At 40.1% G+C, this 17,624-nt stretch overlaps 1 protein-coding gene across 1 annotated transcript in view; it reads left to right on the top strand.

Annotated features, from left to right (window-relative positions):
• SMS (spermine synthase) overlaps positions 1–17,624 on the top strand; it is a 74,395-nt gene that overhangs the window by 44,815 nt on the left and 11,956 nt on the right. The window contains exons 5-9 of the mRNA XM_036745507.1: positions 102–277; positions 1,802–1,956; positions 2,785–2,874; positions 10,263–10,377; positions 13,908–13,987. Coding sequence (XP_036601402.1) covers positions 102–277; positions 1,802–1,956; positions 2,785–2,874; positions 10,263–10,377; positions 13,908–13,987 — 616 coding nt within the window. The remainder of the gene's footprint in view (positions 1–101; positions 278–1,801; positions 1,957–2,784; positions 2,875–10,262; positions 10,378–13,907; positions 13,988–17,624) is intronic.

Below are 17,624 nucleotides of genomic sequence, written 5' to 3'. Positions count from 1 at the left end.
TGTGGCCATTTGCTATTTGGAGTTTATAGACATTTCCTGGTTGCAGAAGGGAAGATGACATTTATCAAACGGAAACCGTAGAGGCCTGTTTGTTTCTTCAGATTGCCAGCTCTCGTACGGGGAGGCAAGATTGATAAGTATTGGCCCACAGCTGACGGACGCCTGGTGGAATACGACATAGATGAGGTCGTGTATGATGAAGATTCACCTTATCAGAACATTAAAATTCTGCATTCCAAGCAGTTTGGAAATATCCTGATCCTCAGCGGGGATGTCAGTGAGTATTATCACCCCCTCCATCCAGACAGGCTGAAGTGGTCTCTTTATGTTTTGGACTTGCTAGAACTTTGTTCAAGTTTGCTTTCGGAATGTTGCTGCTATAAATTTATGTAAGACTTTTCATGTACCTTAACTAAAATATTTTCATATTTTTAAATATTTAAAAAATTTTAGTTTATTCTGATTTACTCTGATTTATTCCTACATTATGCAAAACTGCTAGGGGAAGAGGACTCTTCATGTCTTAGTCACGGGCTGTAAAAAATGACATTTGGTGGAGGGTGTGTATTTTTAAAAATATTGTTTAAATGCATTTTAATGTCTTATGTCACGTTTGCTTCCCAGTCATCTGCCCTTCTTGCATATTGAGTATAAGAGAAAAACAAAAACTTACCGAAATCAACCAATATGTTGGCTGCAATGGACAGAATATGTAACTGCCACCTTTCTGCCAGGAAGTTAGTTTGTTTGTTGTCAGGCTGGATCCAGCATTGATAATGACTTTGCTCTTGACAAGTTGCCTTGTCTCATAATTTATCTTGGTGGTATTTATCCTGTGTTGGGTCATGGAACACGTCCTGTTTTTCTGGCCATCCCTCATCTATTGTTCTTTTGTGTCATGATAGCATACTAATAGCTAGCATTTATGTCATGCTTTGAAGTTTTCAAAGTGTGCTTTTGCAAACACATTATTTTATTTGGTCATAGTAATACTTCACTGTATTCACGTCCCACAACTTATTCAGACCCTCCCCCAATGATGGGCACTTGGTTTCTTTCTAGTTTTTTTCCCCAGCTTACTAGGTAATGGACATATTCTGTGGATTTTTTTTTAAATTGTTTTTGCTTTTAAATAAATGAACTTGTGAATAGAAAAGAGGGAGGTGAATGAATGGTTTTGCTTCTAGAACTCTCCTGGCACCAAAGTCCTCTTTCTGTGGAATTGTTCTACAGCAGAAACCAGTGTTTATGAGTTGAAATAACTCCAAAGAAGATGCATTACATCTGGTTGACTATGGACCATGGGCTTTCCCATCTCACTTGAGCAGAATTCCCTTCTGTGTCTTATATTCCTCTTTGGAATGGGAACTCTTTGGCAGGAGCTGTCTTACCTCCCTATTAATTTATTCCCTACTCCTTAGCACATGTTACATGATTAATAAATGCTTATTCTAGGCCTAAGTGAGTAATAAGATCATTGGGTTAGAATACGGTTATAACTTAATTTCCCTCCTATCCACTGCCTTTCAATCAGTCGTACTTGAATCATCAATGTTAGGTGGCAGAGAGATGTTTCTCTAGATAATCCACAGAATCGATGGGTATTTTGGAAAAGTTCTTAAAGGTAAAAAGAATCTTTGGGATTTCAGCGACATGAAAGCAGATTAAATATTTTTACATTTTATGATGTGTAGACACTGAAACTTTTATGAAGCTTTCATTCTGGCCGGCTAAGGTGTAAGTGAAATTGATAAGATCAGAATGTCTAACCATCTTTATGTTTGTATTTTCTGATTCCTAGATTTGGCAGAGAGTGACCTGGCGTATACACAGGCCATCATGGGCAGTGGGAAGGAAGATTACACCGACAAAGAAGTCCTGATTCTGGGTGGTGGAGATGGGGGTATATTATATGAAATAGTCAAATTAAAACCAAAGATGGTCACTATGGTAGAGATATCCTTTTCTAAAAGAGTCAAGTTGCAGTGTCTTCTCTATTTTCCTTAACTTTATGCCTCTATAATGCATTTTCCTTTTGTCTATGACAGGCGTTCTTAACCCGTGGTCTTTGAACATTTTAAAAAATACATTTTGAGTATTTTATTTCAACATAATTTGTTTCCTTTGCAGTTCTCTATGAATGCATTTAAAAATATTAATTTGCAGAATCCTTTTCTAGGCTTTTCTAGACTGCCAAATGTATGATGAATGTGTGCCTGTGGCACAGAAAAGTTTAAGAAGAACCCCTGGCAAGGTAACAGTTGTTAAAAACCAGGCGTGGAAAAATAAAGGCATCTCGGCATTTTAGCTTAATCCTGTTAGGCTGTTTTCTTTTTTTGTCGCAGTAACCAACAAGCTGGCTATCTCCCCGTCTCTCTTATTGTCAAGAATAATCTACCCAAGGACAGCGAACATGAGCAGTCGTTGGCGGGGGATGCCTCTTTGTCTCCTGTAATCATTGTAATGGCCTGCCTCTGAGCCCATGGGGAATTTACAGGAAGAAATCTTTGTTCTTTTGAGTGTCCTTGGTGCAAAATAAAAAGCTTTGTCTCTCTTGACAGCTAATTTTCCTCTCCTTTTTCTCTCCTCCCAAATAGTCATGTTTTCCTGGAAGGGAGAAATAAGGTTTTTGAAATTTACAGAATTATAATAGCAAAACTTGTGCTTTGTAAGAACTTTGCGTTCTTGCTAACATTTTCTTTCCAATGTTCGACTGTTTAAAAATCAGTTAACACAATTGAATATTGTGGAAAGAATTTTCATGTTCCTTAACAAGTTTCAAACATTGACCAGATGGTGATTGACGGGTGTAAGAAATACATGCGTAAAACATGTGGAGACGTCTTAGACAATCTCAAAGGAGAGTGCTATCAGGTAATGCGTTTGTCGTTGTTCACCTCCCTGCTGCTGTTCGGTTGTTTCACTTACATCCACCTCTTTGAGCCCATTTGGAGGTTTTTTTTGGAGAAGATACTGGGGCGGTTTGGCATTTCCTTCTCCAGATCTGTTACAGATGAGAAAGCTGAGGCAAACAGGGTCCCACAGCTAGTGAGTGTCACCTCCCTGCCCTGCTCAAGATTAGCTTGGTTGTTAACATGCACTGCTGATAACCTATGGCAGATGTTGTATAGCTGGCCATTAAGTAGTTCATAATGTCACTGGTAATAAAAGGCAAGGGGACACACCCGAAAGCTGTACATACTTATATCTATATACATGTATCTCTCTCTCTCTCTCTCTCTCTCTCTCTCTCTCTCTTTCCATATATATATATATATATCAGTCACTTCTTAGAATTGGTATCTGATGAATGGGAGTGACCTGGTGTATACACTGTTTTCTGGATACCTAGGAGTCTTAAAAAAAGTCTCTGACTCAAGCAGTGCAGACAACAGATAGCAAGGGCTTGGTAACAAATGATGTGTCCATAAAAGTAAGACGTTTTATGGCTTTTGTCCGTATGGAATTTAGAGTCCAGTATGAGGCACTATAGAGATGGCTATCAGTGCACGTATTTATTAAATACCTGCTATGTACCCAACATTGTGTTCAAGCTGTGGGGAAACAAAAATAGATAAAAAAAAACCCAAACAGTTCTGCCCTCAAGGAGTTTCTGTTGTGTTGGAGAAGATACCACATACACTTAAATGCAAAAGTCCAAGATAATTTGGGGGGAGTGGCTTTAAAGTTAGAAAACTGCTTACACGTGGAGGTCCATTCCTTAGACTTTACATATTTATTCCTCTTCTCTTCTTTTTCTATTTCATTCTACGTAATAGGGATTATATATCCACCCCCATTAGATAGTTCACTCCTTAAGGACTGGGGCTATATCTAAATTTGCTTTGTATATTCTCCTGTGCTAATAATAAATGACTTAAGTGGATTGAATGAGCAGTGAACTACAAGGTTAAAAATCCCCATGTTTGATACACGTTTTATAGGTAGGATTCTGTGATATGAATGTTGAGATCATTTTATTATAGTCTGGAGCTCTGTAGGCCCTGGATGAAGTGGAAGAACTTAATACATATAACCACATCAGAAGAAATTCGATCACTTGATAGCCCCATTTTGATCATAGCTTCCAGAGAACCGGAGCTGTGTTTAATTTGTTTTGTACATTCTTTCATACATATTTTTGGCGATGACGAGACCATATTTTCAATAAAATTTAACACGGATTATAATTTTTTTTGTTCTATCTTTTCTATCCCTTAGGGTAGAATCAGTTTGGGTTTGACTCAGTTGAAGATGGAACATGAATATAAATGTGAAGGCAGTGTTTAATTTTTTTGAAAAGTCATTTTTGCAAGTCAGAATTGTTGTGGATTGTACAAAAGCAGCTGAGAAGCTAATGGTGGTATCTTGTCATACTAGTAATTGCTGAAGAGAAAGGACAAACAGAAGACAAGGAAGTTGCAGAGTAAAAGGAAGCAGCACCTTCCAGTTCCCCCTCACAACTCCAGAAAAGCCTTGAAAATAGACCAGACTGAGGGCTTATCAGAAAATCCCAGGGAGTCACTTTATCAGCCCTGGTCAGCTCATTGGAGACTAGATCTAGCTGGGAGGCACTGCGCAGAGCTTTCTAGATTTGAGACTGAAAAATAGGGCCTAACGCTGTAAAGAGGACAGGAACAGGTTGGTCACGTCCCAGAAGTGGTACGGACTGTGGAGGGAACTTGTGTTTGGGAGTGGTGGTTCAGGGCAAGGAGCAGTCCTAGCCTCACTGTGTGTACTGTCTGGTGCGGGAGCAGAACTGAGCATCACACGTGTGGCTTTGAATCCTAGGCCTCAGCCTCTAGCAGAACAACCAAGGCAGGTACCTCAGGCCAAAAGGAAGCTTGAAACCAGCTAGGAAGCTGATAGTGGTTGAGTTCAACAACAGGCTACTGGAACTGTAACCGGGAGCAAGCCCACAGTTTTATTGCTCAGAACTAAAGACAGGAGAGGAGCTCATAAAGCTCAGACCTAGAAGTCAGCCGTCAGACTTTGGCCTGGGTCAGAGTACTTTGGGCACACCAAAAGGTTGCACAGCCCCAGCCTGAGCTGTATCTGAGGTCCTTGGGTGGACTCAAGAGAACACAAAGCAAGACTAGGCACGGCCAGATAGTTCACTCCAGAAGTGCGCAGAAGCCTGGCCCTGGTGCAACGTCCAGAGTTGGGAAATCAGTGTGGAAGAATCTCACCATAAAGAGTTGTATGGTAACAGCGCTAAAAAACATTGACAGGCAAGGCCCTAAAGATAAATAGCTTGGACACAAGTTCAACCAGAATTCATGGAAGGAATGAAGTAAGAGTTTCAAATGATTGTAACAAGTGAAATGAGAATACTAGATGAAAAACGGGTTAAAAAGAAAAAGGAACTATGGAGGAAGGGCTTAGAAACAGAATAGTTTTAAGTTTAGCACGAGGTATAAAACTTTACTCAAGCAACAGACTTGTTGAAAATTAGAATGGACCAAATAGAAATGATTCTGGGAGATAGCAGGAAACGTTAAAATGCAAAAAGATTGAAAAAGGCATGGAAAAATGTAAGGCATTTCATCAAAAACTGACACAAAAAAAATAGGTCAAGGAGAAATAATTTAAGGGTCATTGGAAAAAATAAACTGCCCAGATGTCTTTGAACCAGAAGGCCAAAGGGCAAAGCGAAAGTAGAATCTACCAATCACTTCCTGAAAGAAACCCCAAAAAGAAACTCCGTAGCATTTTAGCAGTAATTCAGACCTCAGGGACAGAAAGAAAAAATTTGAAAACTAGAGTCACTTGTCGGGCTTATTCAAGATTTAGCCATTGTTTTAATGGTGGAGAGAGCTTGGAATATTCTTTTCCAAAGGGAAAGTAATAGGAGTTGAATATAATCCTACAGGGCAAAAAAAAAAAAATGAACCTTTAATAAAATAGAGGACTGATGAAAAGATGAGAGCCTAGTAAGAACTTTAAAATACAAACACAGGAAAGTAAGGTAAATACAAACCAGGAGTCCTAAGTGGCTGAAGAATTGCTTACATTCTAATCTTTATAGTATTAGGGTTTTCAAGTCTGAGCTTGAAAGGCCTACCTTCTGCTAGAAGCCTTTCCTGGCCCTCCTTAATCTTAGTGCTTTCTCTCTGAAATAATCTCCAGTTTATCCTGTACATATGTAGCTTGTTTGCCCCTTAGTTGTTCATGTGTTGTCTTCCCCCATATATCATGAGCTCCTGGAGAGCAGGGTGCGTGGGTATATGGGCATGTGCACAGTAGATGATTAATAAGTGCTTGACAGCTCACACTATATACCAACGTAAGCTTCATACATCTCCGTGACTTAGACTCGTAAAGGTTGACTTCATAAACAAATTAGAGGAACAAGGAAGAAAATACCTTGTAGATCTATGGATAGAGGAAGAGTTGATGAGCAGATGAGGGATAGAGTGATTCACAAAAAGACAGTATTGATTTTCTAAAATTAAAGTTTTTGTACAAACAAAACAAGGGGGAAAGTTAACTGGTTAAAACATATTTGCAGCACATTTCTCTGATAAAGATTTTGTTTTCACATGTAATCAGCAACATTCAGTAAGTGTTTATTTTTTGCCAGGCACCATGCTAAGGGTTGAGTATACAAATACAAAGCAGAAAGAACTACAGCTCCTGCCCTCAAGGGGCTTACGTTTTAATGGGAAAAGACAACACTGAAAAGGGAGATGGTGGTAAATGGGGGAGAGGGAGAGGGGACACACAGAAGATGGGAGAATTCTTGTGGAGCTGACTCAGCAGTGTAGCTTGGAGGGGAATGAAGAATATTAGTAGCAGTAGTGATTCAAATTTATAAGAATTAGAACCATTCCCCAATTGATAAATGTGTAAAAGATGAGTAGGCTGTTTCCAGAGGAAGAATTACAAGCCATCTAAAAGAATGTTCCACATCTCTAAGAATTAGAGAAAATGGAAAATTTTCGTGAAAAGTATGAAAATTAAAGCCGCTTAGATGTTATACCTCAAACCCATCATGTTGTCAAAAGTTGACAAAAAAAAAATTACATAGAGAGTGTGGGAAGATAGGTCCATGTAAGCGCTGTAGAGTTATGAATTGGTTTAATCATTTTGTAAAAACATTTTGCAACTGCATCTCCCATATTACTAAACAGTGACCCAGCCGTACCACTATTAGGTCTATCCCCCAAAGAGATCAAAGACAGAAGAAAAGGGGCTTATGTAGAAAAATATTTATAGTGTCTCTTTATGGTGGCAGAGACCTAGAAAGTAAGAGGTGGCTATTGTCTGGGGAATGACTGAACAAATTATAATGGAGTACTGTTGTGCCGTAAGAATGATGAAGGAGTTGGTTTTAGAAAGAGCTGGCAAGTCTTCTGAGAACTGAGGCAGAATGAAATGAACAGAACCAGCAAGACAGTTATAAAGACAGCTTTGGAAGGTGACCTCTGAATGATACAGTGACCAACCATGATTCCGGTAGAGCCAGAATGAAACATGCTCCCCAACTCCTAATGGAGAGGTGCTGGTTTCAAGGTGCACACTGTGACATACATTTTTTTTGGATGTGACCAATGTGGGATTTGTTTATTTGACCCAGACCTGTTCAAATTGGTGTTCTATTTAGGCATAGCTAGGCATTATATAGATATTCAAAGTATTGTGTTTGCATGTAAGAGTTTTGGTAGAGAGATAAAATAAATTTTTTACTTGTTAAAAACAAATTTAAAAGGAAATTACAGAACAAGCAAAGTAAAAAATACTGAGGCTGTGAAGATGATTAAAGAGTGGTGTTAGGTTAAAGAAATTATATTTAAAAAGATATAACTGGCAGTATAATAAATTACTTGATTCTTGGAAAGTGGTACAGAAAAAGTAGAGAGGAAAAGGAACAAATCTGATTTTACTGGTTTAAGGAACTCTTGAGTAAGTAAAAAGTCCCTTTTATTAATACAGTTAGGTACTTTCTCTGTAACCTAAAGATTTTTTTTTCCCTCCCCTCTTCCTGAAACAGTAAGCAATCAGATACGGATTATACATGTGCAATTATGTAAAACATTTCCTTATTAGTCATGTTGTGAAAGAAGACTCAAAAGACAGAGAATGAAAGAAAGTGAAAAATAGCATTCTCTAGTCTGTATTCAAAGAATGTCAGTTCTTTGGAGGTGGATAGGAGACTTCATCATGAGTCCTTTGGGATTGTCTGGGATCATTGCATTGCTGAGAATAGCTGAGTCATTCACCGTTCTTCATTGTATAATGTTGCTGTTACTGTACAACATTCTTCTGGTTCTGGTTCTTCGCTATGCATCAGTTCATATAAGTCTTTATAGATTTTTCTAAAATCATCCTGCTTGTCATCTCTTACGGTGCAACAACATTCCATTACAATCACATACCACAGCTTGTTTAGCCATTTCCCAATTGATAGGCATCTCTGATAGCCACCACAAAAATTGCTGCTCTAAATATGTTTGTACAAATAGGTCCTTTCCCCCTTTTTCGTTATTTCTATTTTATTATGTCTATATGTATCTATAGATACAGCAGTGGTAATACTGGATCAAAGGGTATGACAGTTTTATAGCCTGTTGGGCATAGTTCCAAATTGCTCTCTGCAATGGTTGGATCACAACTCCACCAACTACATTAGTGTACCAGTTTTACCTCATCCCCTCTAAATCCAACATTTTCCTTTTGTCATGTTAGTCACTCTGATAAGTGTAAGGTGGTAACTCAGAATTTTTTAAATTTACATTTCTCTATTCAATAGTGATTTAGAGCATTTTTTTCATATTACTATAGCTAGAGCTGACATAGTCATATGACTATAATTTTTTTTCCCAGTTTTCTGCTTTCCTTATAATTATGGTTGCATTGGTTTTGTTTCTGTAAACTTTTATTTTTTATAATCAAAATGATCTATTTTACATTTTGTAATGCTCTCCATATCTTCTTCAGTCCTAAATTCTTCCCTTACCCATAAATCTAACAATAAACTACTCCATGCTCTTTTAATTTGCTTATGGTATCACTCTTTTGTGTAAATCATGTACCAATTTTGACCTTATTTTGGTATATGGTGTGAAATGTTGGTCTATACCTAGTTTCTGCCATATTGTTTTTCAGTTTTCCCATCAGTTTTCGTCAAATAACGAGTTTTTGCTCCAGAAGCTTGGGTCTTTGGGTTTATCGTGTACTAGATTACTATGGTCATTCACTGTAATGTAATTTGTATCTAATCTATTCCAGTGCCTGATTGTTTTGATAATTACTGCTTTATAATAGGCTAGACCACTTTCTTTTGCATTTTTTTCACAGATTCTCTTGATATCCTTGAGCTTTTGGATGAAATTTATTTTTTCTATCTCGATAATATAATTTTTTGATAGTTTAATTGCTGTGGCACTGAATAAATCGTAGGTAGAATTGTCATTTTTATTAGGTTGACAAGGCCTCCCCATGAGTGGTCAGCATTTTTCCAGTTGTTTAGATCTGACTTTAATTGTGTGAAAGTGTTTCATGGTTGTGTTCATAGAGTTCCTGGGTTTGTCTCGGCAGGTAGAATCCCAAGCGTTTTATGTTGTCTGTTATTTTAAATGGGATTTCTTTCTATCTCTTGCTGTTGGACTTTGTTGGTAATATAAAGAAATGCTGATGATTTATGTGGGTTTATTTTATATCCTGCAACTTTGCAAAAGTTATCAATTTCAAGTAGTTTTTTAGTTGATTCTCTAGGGTTTTCTAAGTATATTGTTATATCGTCTGCTTAAGAGTGATAGTTTTGTTTCCTCGTTGCATATTCTCATTCATTTCTTTTGCATTACTCAGAACAAACCCACGATCTAAGTAGCGGGCTTATTCTCATAGGTGAGGAAACTAGGAAACTATAGGTGAGGAAACTCATTCAAGGCTTTCAGCACTTATGATTTTGTTGGTGTGGATACTTCCTGTAACAACATAGGTCACCCTTCCTTCCTCCCCCTCCCCTCTTTTTTTAACATTTGGGGAGACTGTCTTGCAGAGTTAATTCCCTCTATAGCCAGGCAGGTGATAAGTCTCTCTGAACTTAGTTTTGCTGGCTTTTAGATATAAATATTGTCTATTGTGCCCGTATCTTAGCCAGTACTAGAAAACAAGTCTCCTGATGAGCCCAGTATTCCTTTCACCGTACTATACCAGTTGTCTTGCCTGGTTAATCGTTATCTGCTTTGGAATCATCGTTGCGGCATTGCCGAAGTGTTTGCTTACCCCAAAATTGTTGTTTTTTTAATCTCCTCAAGGTTCTCATAGAAGACTGTATTCCAGTACTGAAGAGGTATGCCAAAGAAGGGAGAATGTTTGATTATGTGATTAATGATCTGACCGCTGTTCCAATCTCCACATCTCCAGAAGAAGGTGAATTCCACGGATTTTTGCTAAAGTTCCTACTATAGTCTGTGACTTCACTAACATTTTGTAGCTAGAGACTACTGTTTGCAGAAATAAAAGTGTTTTATAATTAAAATGTATATAATATATGACTACTTAAAAATTAGGTTTAAGTAGTCTAAAAGGACATAGTTGGCTTCTTATAGCCTTTGTTTTAATTTTGCTTTTTCTTCTATAAAATGAGCTTTGATGTAACACTTAGTCATTTTCAATTATCTGACAGTCTTTGGATAGAAGAGTGTAATCAAAGTTATTCTGGTCCTGTTAGTCGCTTAGAGGTATTTACTGATTCTGTTCATTACTCGGTACCTGACCTGTGCCTGTTCGAATTCCTTCCCCATTTAGGCGCGTTGAGCTATTCTTCTGGCAGAGCTGGGTGTTCAAGCTGCTGTTTTGTTTTTGCATAAACAACTTATTGCAATCTTTGTTAGAATTTTATCCTGGCCTGATGATCCTAGATGAAATACCATCTTTGGGTGGTGTTTCTATTCAGTGTTCTTTCACATGTGTGTGTTTATATCTTCCTAAGCTATTAAATAGCTTTGTTCAGTGATTTTCTTGAATATTAATATCAAATAAGGCATAAACCTGGGAGATGAAGCTCACTCAAGTTGTCTTGTATAAGACATAGCTAACATAGGGGAAAATCCAAATAGAAGAGGAATTTCTTATAAAGGTGTGGTTCTTCAAATGTTTGTTGCTAATGAAATTTGGAACTGTGCAGAACCTTAGGGATCCTCCAGGCCAGCTGCTTCATAAGAGGTACGATGAGGAAACTGAGGCCCAGAGGCTGTGGCTAGTCCAAGGACCTGGCTGTCAAGTAGCAGAGCTGGAATTTAAATGTAGGCCTGTTTCTCTAAGTCCTACGACCTTTGTATTGCATTGATTTTTATCAAGCCTTGGAATCATAGAGTGTTTCCTCAGTGAAAACTGTAGACACTCGGTGAACTCGGCATAGCATGGCCCATGTTAGGATGAGCGGTTGGCCGAGCACTGTAGATAGAGAATGAGGAGAGAGGGTAGGATAGCCTTTGGGAAATTGCACCACCTTGTCCAGGCCAAAAAAAAAAAACAAACCCAAAACTAACCACAACCCATTTTAAAAATGTTAGCATTACCCTGGTAATTTATATGGCTATAAATTGGAAAGCATCAGTCCCAAAAGAATCAGCCCAGAGGCAATGGAAGGAGTTCATATGATTGATATAAATTGGCTCTAGAGAGGCAGCTAGGTGGTGGAGCGAATATAGCACCGGCCCTCAAATCTGGTTCAAATACAGCCTCAGACACTTGACACACTAGTTGTGTGACCTTGGGCAAGTCACTTGACCCCAATTGCCTCTCCTTCCCCCTCCAAAAAAAATTGTTGTAGCACACAGTGGGTTAGCCCCCCACCCAATTTTGTATGAAAAGTTTTATTGCAAATCATTCCTCGCTTGGGCAGGCTACACAAAAGCAGGCGGTGGGCCCTAGTTTGCCGATTCTTGCCGTAGTATATTGCCGACCATGACTTGCATGTGAGAAGTTTGGAGGACGTGACTAATTAGAAGAATGGGAGCGATGACCGATGGGGACTGCCTTAGCGCTTTGGTCATAATAGAGAAGTCGTGGGAGTGCGGTCTTTAAGTCACACTAACAGAGGAAGGTCTTACGTATATGGATGTCTTTTATAGAAAGCTTGGGAAGGCTGGGCTGATTCATCTCATGAGAAAAGACAGGAATGGGTTGCTGTCTGCATGGCCGCATCTGTGAGATAATCGATCCAGGAGGAATTATTAGGAATTTCTTACCTCCAGTTTTCTAACTTTTAGCTGTGTTTAAGAGCATCATTGTCATGTAATATTTATTAAGTGATTGCAGGCTGCAGGAGCTCGTAGGCGCTTTCTGGCTCTTGAGATGTGAAGTTACCTAGGATTGAAATCAACCATGAGTCAAAATCCTGCAAAGTTACTATTGTAGTCACTTCTTTCCTGGGACTTTTATGATGTCATGCACCAATCAGGCATTAGATGGATAGATGGATGGATGGATAGATACTTAGTATGTGTGTGTATGTATATACAGAAAAATATTCATTATATGTTATGTATTTTGTGCTGTAAACATACATACACACATGTAAAATACATACACATATTCACACATGAAACCCTTGGCACATAAATTCTATAGACATATATTTCTATATACAGAGAGAAAGGTGTATTATGTATTTTATGCTATGTAAATGTACCTTTGTGTATCTTATCTTTCTGTACCTCCAGACATAACAATACCTGGCACATAATCGGTTCTAGAGAAATAATTTCTGTATCTGTTTATATATAGAAAGTTATTGCATATTTTATGCCATATAAAAATAAATGCATAAATATTTCTCTCTAGAGATATAGATAGCTATACATATATACAGACAGACACACACATATAGATTGCTATACACACACACACACACAATACCTGGCACGTAGAGTTTGTGTGCGCGCTCTCTCTCTCCCTCCCCCTCTCCCTCCCCCTCTCCCTCCCCCTCTCCCTCCCCCTCTCCCCCTCCCTCCCTCCCACCCCCATCCCTCTCCCTTCTCTTTCTTTATATAGAGGGATGTATAATGTGTCATAGATTTTGAGCTGTGCATTATATATAATACTTGTATGTAATAATATTTATATATTAATATTTTGATAATACATAGATTTACCACCTTCTCTGCCAGGCACTATATTAGACACTGCCATACAGAGACAAAAATGAAACATGCCCTCGATGAGCTCATTTTTCAATGGGGGAGATAAACAGGAACCTAAAGAAGGATCTGTACAATGGTAGCCTTGGAGGGAAGGCAGCCAGGGACCTAGGAAAGTTCTCATCTAAAAAGGGGCACTTGAGCTGAGACCCGAAGCAAGCTGTCATTACCAAGAGTCCCAGGGGAAGGAGGAAGGGGCTCCTAGGCCTGAGTCACAGCCGGTGCTACGGTGCTAGCTATAGATGGAGATGCCTTTAGATGGAGCGCTGGGTGTAAGGACCAGCAAGAAGCTCTGTCATAGCTGGGAGGTATGTAGTGTGAGGAGGAGCGTGATGGAGGAGGAAGGAGAGAATGTGGTCGGGCTGTGAAGGGATTTAGGCATCAAAGGAGTACCATGCCTAATCTTAAGGCGTTAATCAAGCAGCCATACTCTGCTTTGCTGCCTGTGTATGTAATGCCACGTTTAGCCATAGAATGCTATAGTGAGAAGAACAAGATTGGGGTCCACCTCCTGGCATTTGGTTTCTGGCCTCGCTTCTTACTACATTTGTGAGCCCAAATAGAGATGGTGAATTTCCCTGCGACCTCCTCTGCAAATGGAGAAGTCTAGAAACCATTCAGTTCAAAGTTGTCTAGCTCTAAAGTAGATGTCGTATCTTTGTTGATTTTAGACAGCAAGACGCTTAATTAATGAGAAGGTAAATTAAAGAAAAATTAAGCCGTGTAACTCCTTTCTGCATTTAAACTCGTGTCTAGATTCTACGTGGGAATTTCTCAGACTGATCCTTGACCTTTCAATGAAAGTTTTGAAACACGATGGAAAATACTTTACACAGGTATGCTTCTTTGCTTTATTCCCCCCTCCCCCCCTCCGTGAGGTTACAGCCTAGTTTATTGAGGAAAGAATTGCAGTAGGTAATTGTGAAATAGTCAGGGAGATTAGAGAGTAAAAACTTAATTTTCTCTTTTATGCGCTAGAACAACAGGGTATCTGTGCCTGTCAACCCTGCCCAGTGTGCAGCTTCGTGGGAGTCAGCTGTCTTGGTTTCTTGAGATGATGCTGTCTTATCCTTTCTGGGAGGGATCTCCAGTCCCCGCTCTTTACGTTTTTGTAAGAAGGTCATGCTAGATTGTTGATTCACCCAGATTTTCTCTGGCCTCTCCTCCCAGTTTGATGATGATGACGACGATAGCTAACATATATCACTTACTGTGTGCCAAACACTGCAGTAAGCACTTTACAGTTATTTATAATTATCCTTTCCTTTGCCCCTGGGAGGTCGGTGCCATTATTATCCACATTTTACAGATGAGCCAACTGAGGCAGACAGAGGTTAAGTGATTGGCTTAGGATCACACAGCTGGTAAGTAAGTGTCTTGAGGCTGGATTTGAACCCAGATTTTTCTTGACTCCGGGCCCTGCCTTCTGTTCACTGAACCACCTGAGGCAGCGGACAGCGTAGAGGATGGAGAGCAGGGCTTGCAGCCAGGAAGACCTGAATTGGAATCCTCCCTCAGACCTTCCCGAGCTAGGATAACACCCGAGCAAGTCCCGCAGCCTTTCTGGGCCTCAGTTTCCTCATTTGTCAAAGGATGGGGCGGAGAATAGCACCTATCTCAAAGTAGTTTTTTTTTTGGCGGGGGTGGGGGGGCCACCTAGTTGCCTAAATCGGTAATAAGGAATCCAGTGAGTTAGCACTTTGCAAACCTTTTGGTTTTATTTTTTTGGTCAGCGTTTCATTATCAATTACCAACATTTCAGTCAGTTGCTAAATAAAATTTTATTAAGCCGTGCAAGTCTATGCTAAGCATTGTGTATGTTCATTGAATTCCACTTTCCCCTTACATCATTGAAACCTGGTTTGACTTTGAAGGCTTGTTGCTCTTTCTGTTGTAGGGTTTAGAAAAATTAGAAACAGAGGGGCTTAGTAAGTGAGGGGAACGTCTTGGCAGAAAACAAATAGCCTGGGCAAATAGATATTTTGTGGCACTGGAGATTTCCAGAGATTATCTACAAGATCGCATACCTTCACAAACAAGAAAAATTCCAGATGGATTGAATTCAGCAAGCACGTGTGAAGTACCTATTGCATTTTTCCTTGGCCCTGGAGAGAATGAAGAACTTTCATCACTCATTGGGGTGACAACGTTTAGGGCCTCCCTCTGCCCATGGAGGCAGGCATCTTCTCTGCCATGAGAGCCCGGAGCACCGAGGAATTAAGTACTATGCCCAGGGTCATATAGCCAGTAGGTGTCAGTCAAGCCTAAATTAATGTGATGACAAATCCTGAATTACCAGCTTCCTCCATTGTTTAATGGTGGTGATCTGAGTGCTTCCCAAAGTGACGTTGAATAGGAAAGCTGAGCCTTGGCTGCAGTGTGATCTTGTTACCACCAGATGGAGAACAAGGATCACGATTTTCCTCTAGAAAACACCCTTTCATCGTTGGAAGTGCTGTAGGTTGTGCTGTGCCCATGCACAGTGACAAAAATCTAAAGAATTCTTCTGTTAAAGCTGATGTCATTCATGATTTAGTCCCGTATTTGCAAACCTGAAAAATGAAGCGTTTACTTGTCAGGGAAGGAGAAAATAACTTCACGGTCAAGTTGTCTGTACCAGAGAACCTTAGTACTTGAGAATGTGAGAATTGCCCTCCTGTTCCCTTTTTTAAGGTCTGTTTTTGCTGGACAGGTGCGGGGTTCGATACTATTTGTTCTCATTGAAGAAAGAACTGACTTTGAGCAAACTCATTTCAGTTTTTATATAATTATAAAGTCATATGGTAAAGGATTTCAATAGGGCTGGAAGAGACCTTTAGCTGGTGAATGTCTCAGTAATGTCAAGTCTGCCTTCTTAAAAATACCCAGGAATATAGGGGATTTTGAAGGTTTTCATTGGAAAAATGAATGTTCATCCCATCTACCAAGAAAAAAAAATCAGCAAGTATATGCCTGCTGTATTTGTCAAAAATACATTTAAGGATATTTGTTAAGTCAGTTCCAGATTGAGAAAAGGAAAAAAAGGATAGTTTGCTCCATACTCGGTTTCTGTAGAGGAAAGGGGAAAGAGTAACTAAAATATTAAGTAATTCTATTATGAAAATTCCACAGATTACCAGATTTTATTAGTTTCTGATAGCTCCTGACCTTCATTTGTCAAGAGACCATCTTGAGAATTTCCTACATCCGTATCTAGAGAGTACCACCATTGAAAGTAGCGGAGCAGCAAACCAGGCTGCTGTACCACCAGGAGGATGGGCGAGGTTGTGTTTAGGAAGAGACCAACCCAGGATGAACAAAAATGAACACAAACGCAAATGATACAAAGAAAGCGCAGAGACTTGTAGAATAATTCCTGTAGAAGTTTTAGCACCTGGCTCTCTCCACGTAGATGAGTAAATAAGCCCAGGAGTCCCCCTGGACTGCTGATCCTGCTTCCAGCCCAGTCCATAGAGTTATTTGGACCAGCAGTTACTACAGAGAATAGGCCAGCATCTCCAGCAGCGGCCATGCGCAGGGAAGATAGGGCCAGCCTAGGCTAACCGCTTGTGGCAGGTGATTCAATCTTAACCACTTCCTCCTCTCAGACCACAGTGGAGATGGCTTACGATCTTGAACTCCCCAACAGCTAGGATTCGAACCTCCCGAGCCTTGGCCCTCCCATTATCACTGGCCTCTACAGCTGTCTTGGAGGGGAGTAAAAACCCTGTTTTCATATGGTTGAGGTCATCCGCATCACCGTCACCACCAGCCACCAGCTAACTGCTGCTGAGGAGTGGGTAAGTGTGAGCCCCAGGAATGGACCTGCTTTGAGCCCAGGCCTCGCCGACGTCATCCCGGGAAGCACCTCTATGGAAGACATGACTGAGCTGCTCTTTGGCCCTCATGCCCTCAGCCACCATAACTACTCAAGAATCAGAAGAGAGAGTTCTTGTCATTCGTGGTTTTGGCTCAGAAACACGATTCTGTCGGTAGAAACCATGTTAAGGAAAGATTTCTCAGATATTAGTATGTGGTTTCGGAGAAGGAAGTGGTAAGCCACTCCAGTGTTTTTGCCAAGAAAACCCCAAATGGGGTCACACAGAGTTGGACACGACTGAACAACAAAGTGGGTCATTTGGGTTGGTATAGACGAGTGCTACTCACAGACCCCAAATCAGGCAGTTGAAATAATTGGGGCCGAGTAAATGCCCCCCAAATGGGGGCCTGACCTAGGATTTTAGTGAGTAAAAGGAGAAGGTCGATGCCGACTATGACAGAGTGGAAGCTAGGTGTTGGGGCGGGAAGATGTGCCCTCAAACGTGACTCTGGCTCCAGTCTCGAGTGACTGGGAGAGCAGCGGTATTAAAAGAAGCAGGGATGTTCAGATGTTTGTACAACGATATGTGACGTGGAAGTCAAAAAAGTGACTGAATTGGGAGAGGTGAGGCATGCCCAAGCTGCAGGCCCAAGGGGATTTGCCCAAAGCTCACA

This window comes from Trichosurus vulpecula, chromosome 2, assembly GCF_011100635.1.
Source record: "Trichosurus vulpecula isolate mTriVul1 chromosome 2, mTriVul1.pri, whole genome shotgun sequence".
NCBI lineage: Eukaryota > Metazoa > Chordata > Mammalia > Diprotodontia > Phalangeridae > Trichosurus > Trichosurus vulpecula.
This window is presented reverse-complemented; position numbering and strand designations above follow the sequence as displayed.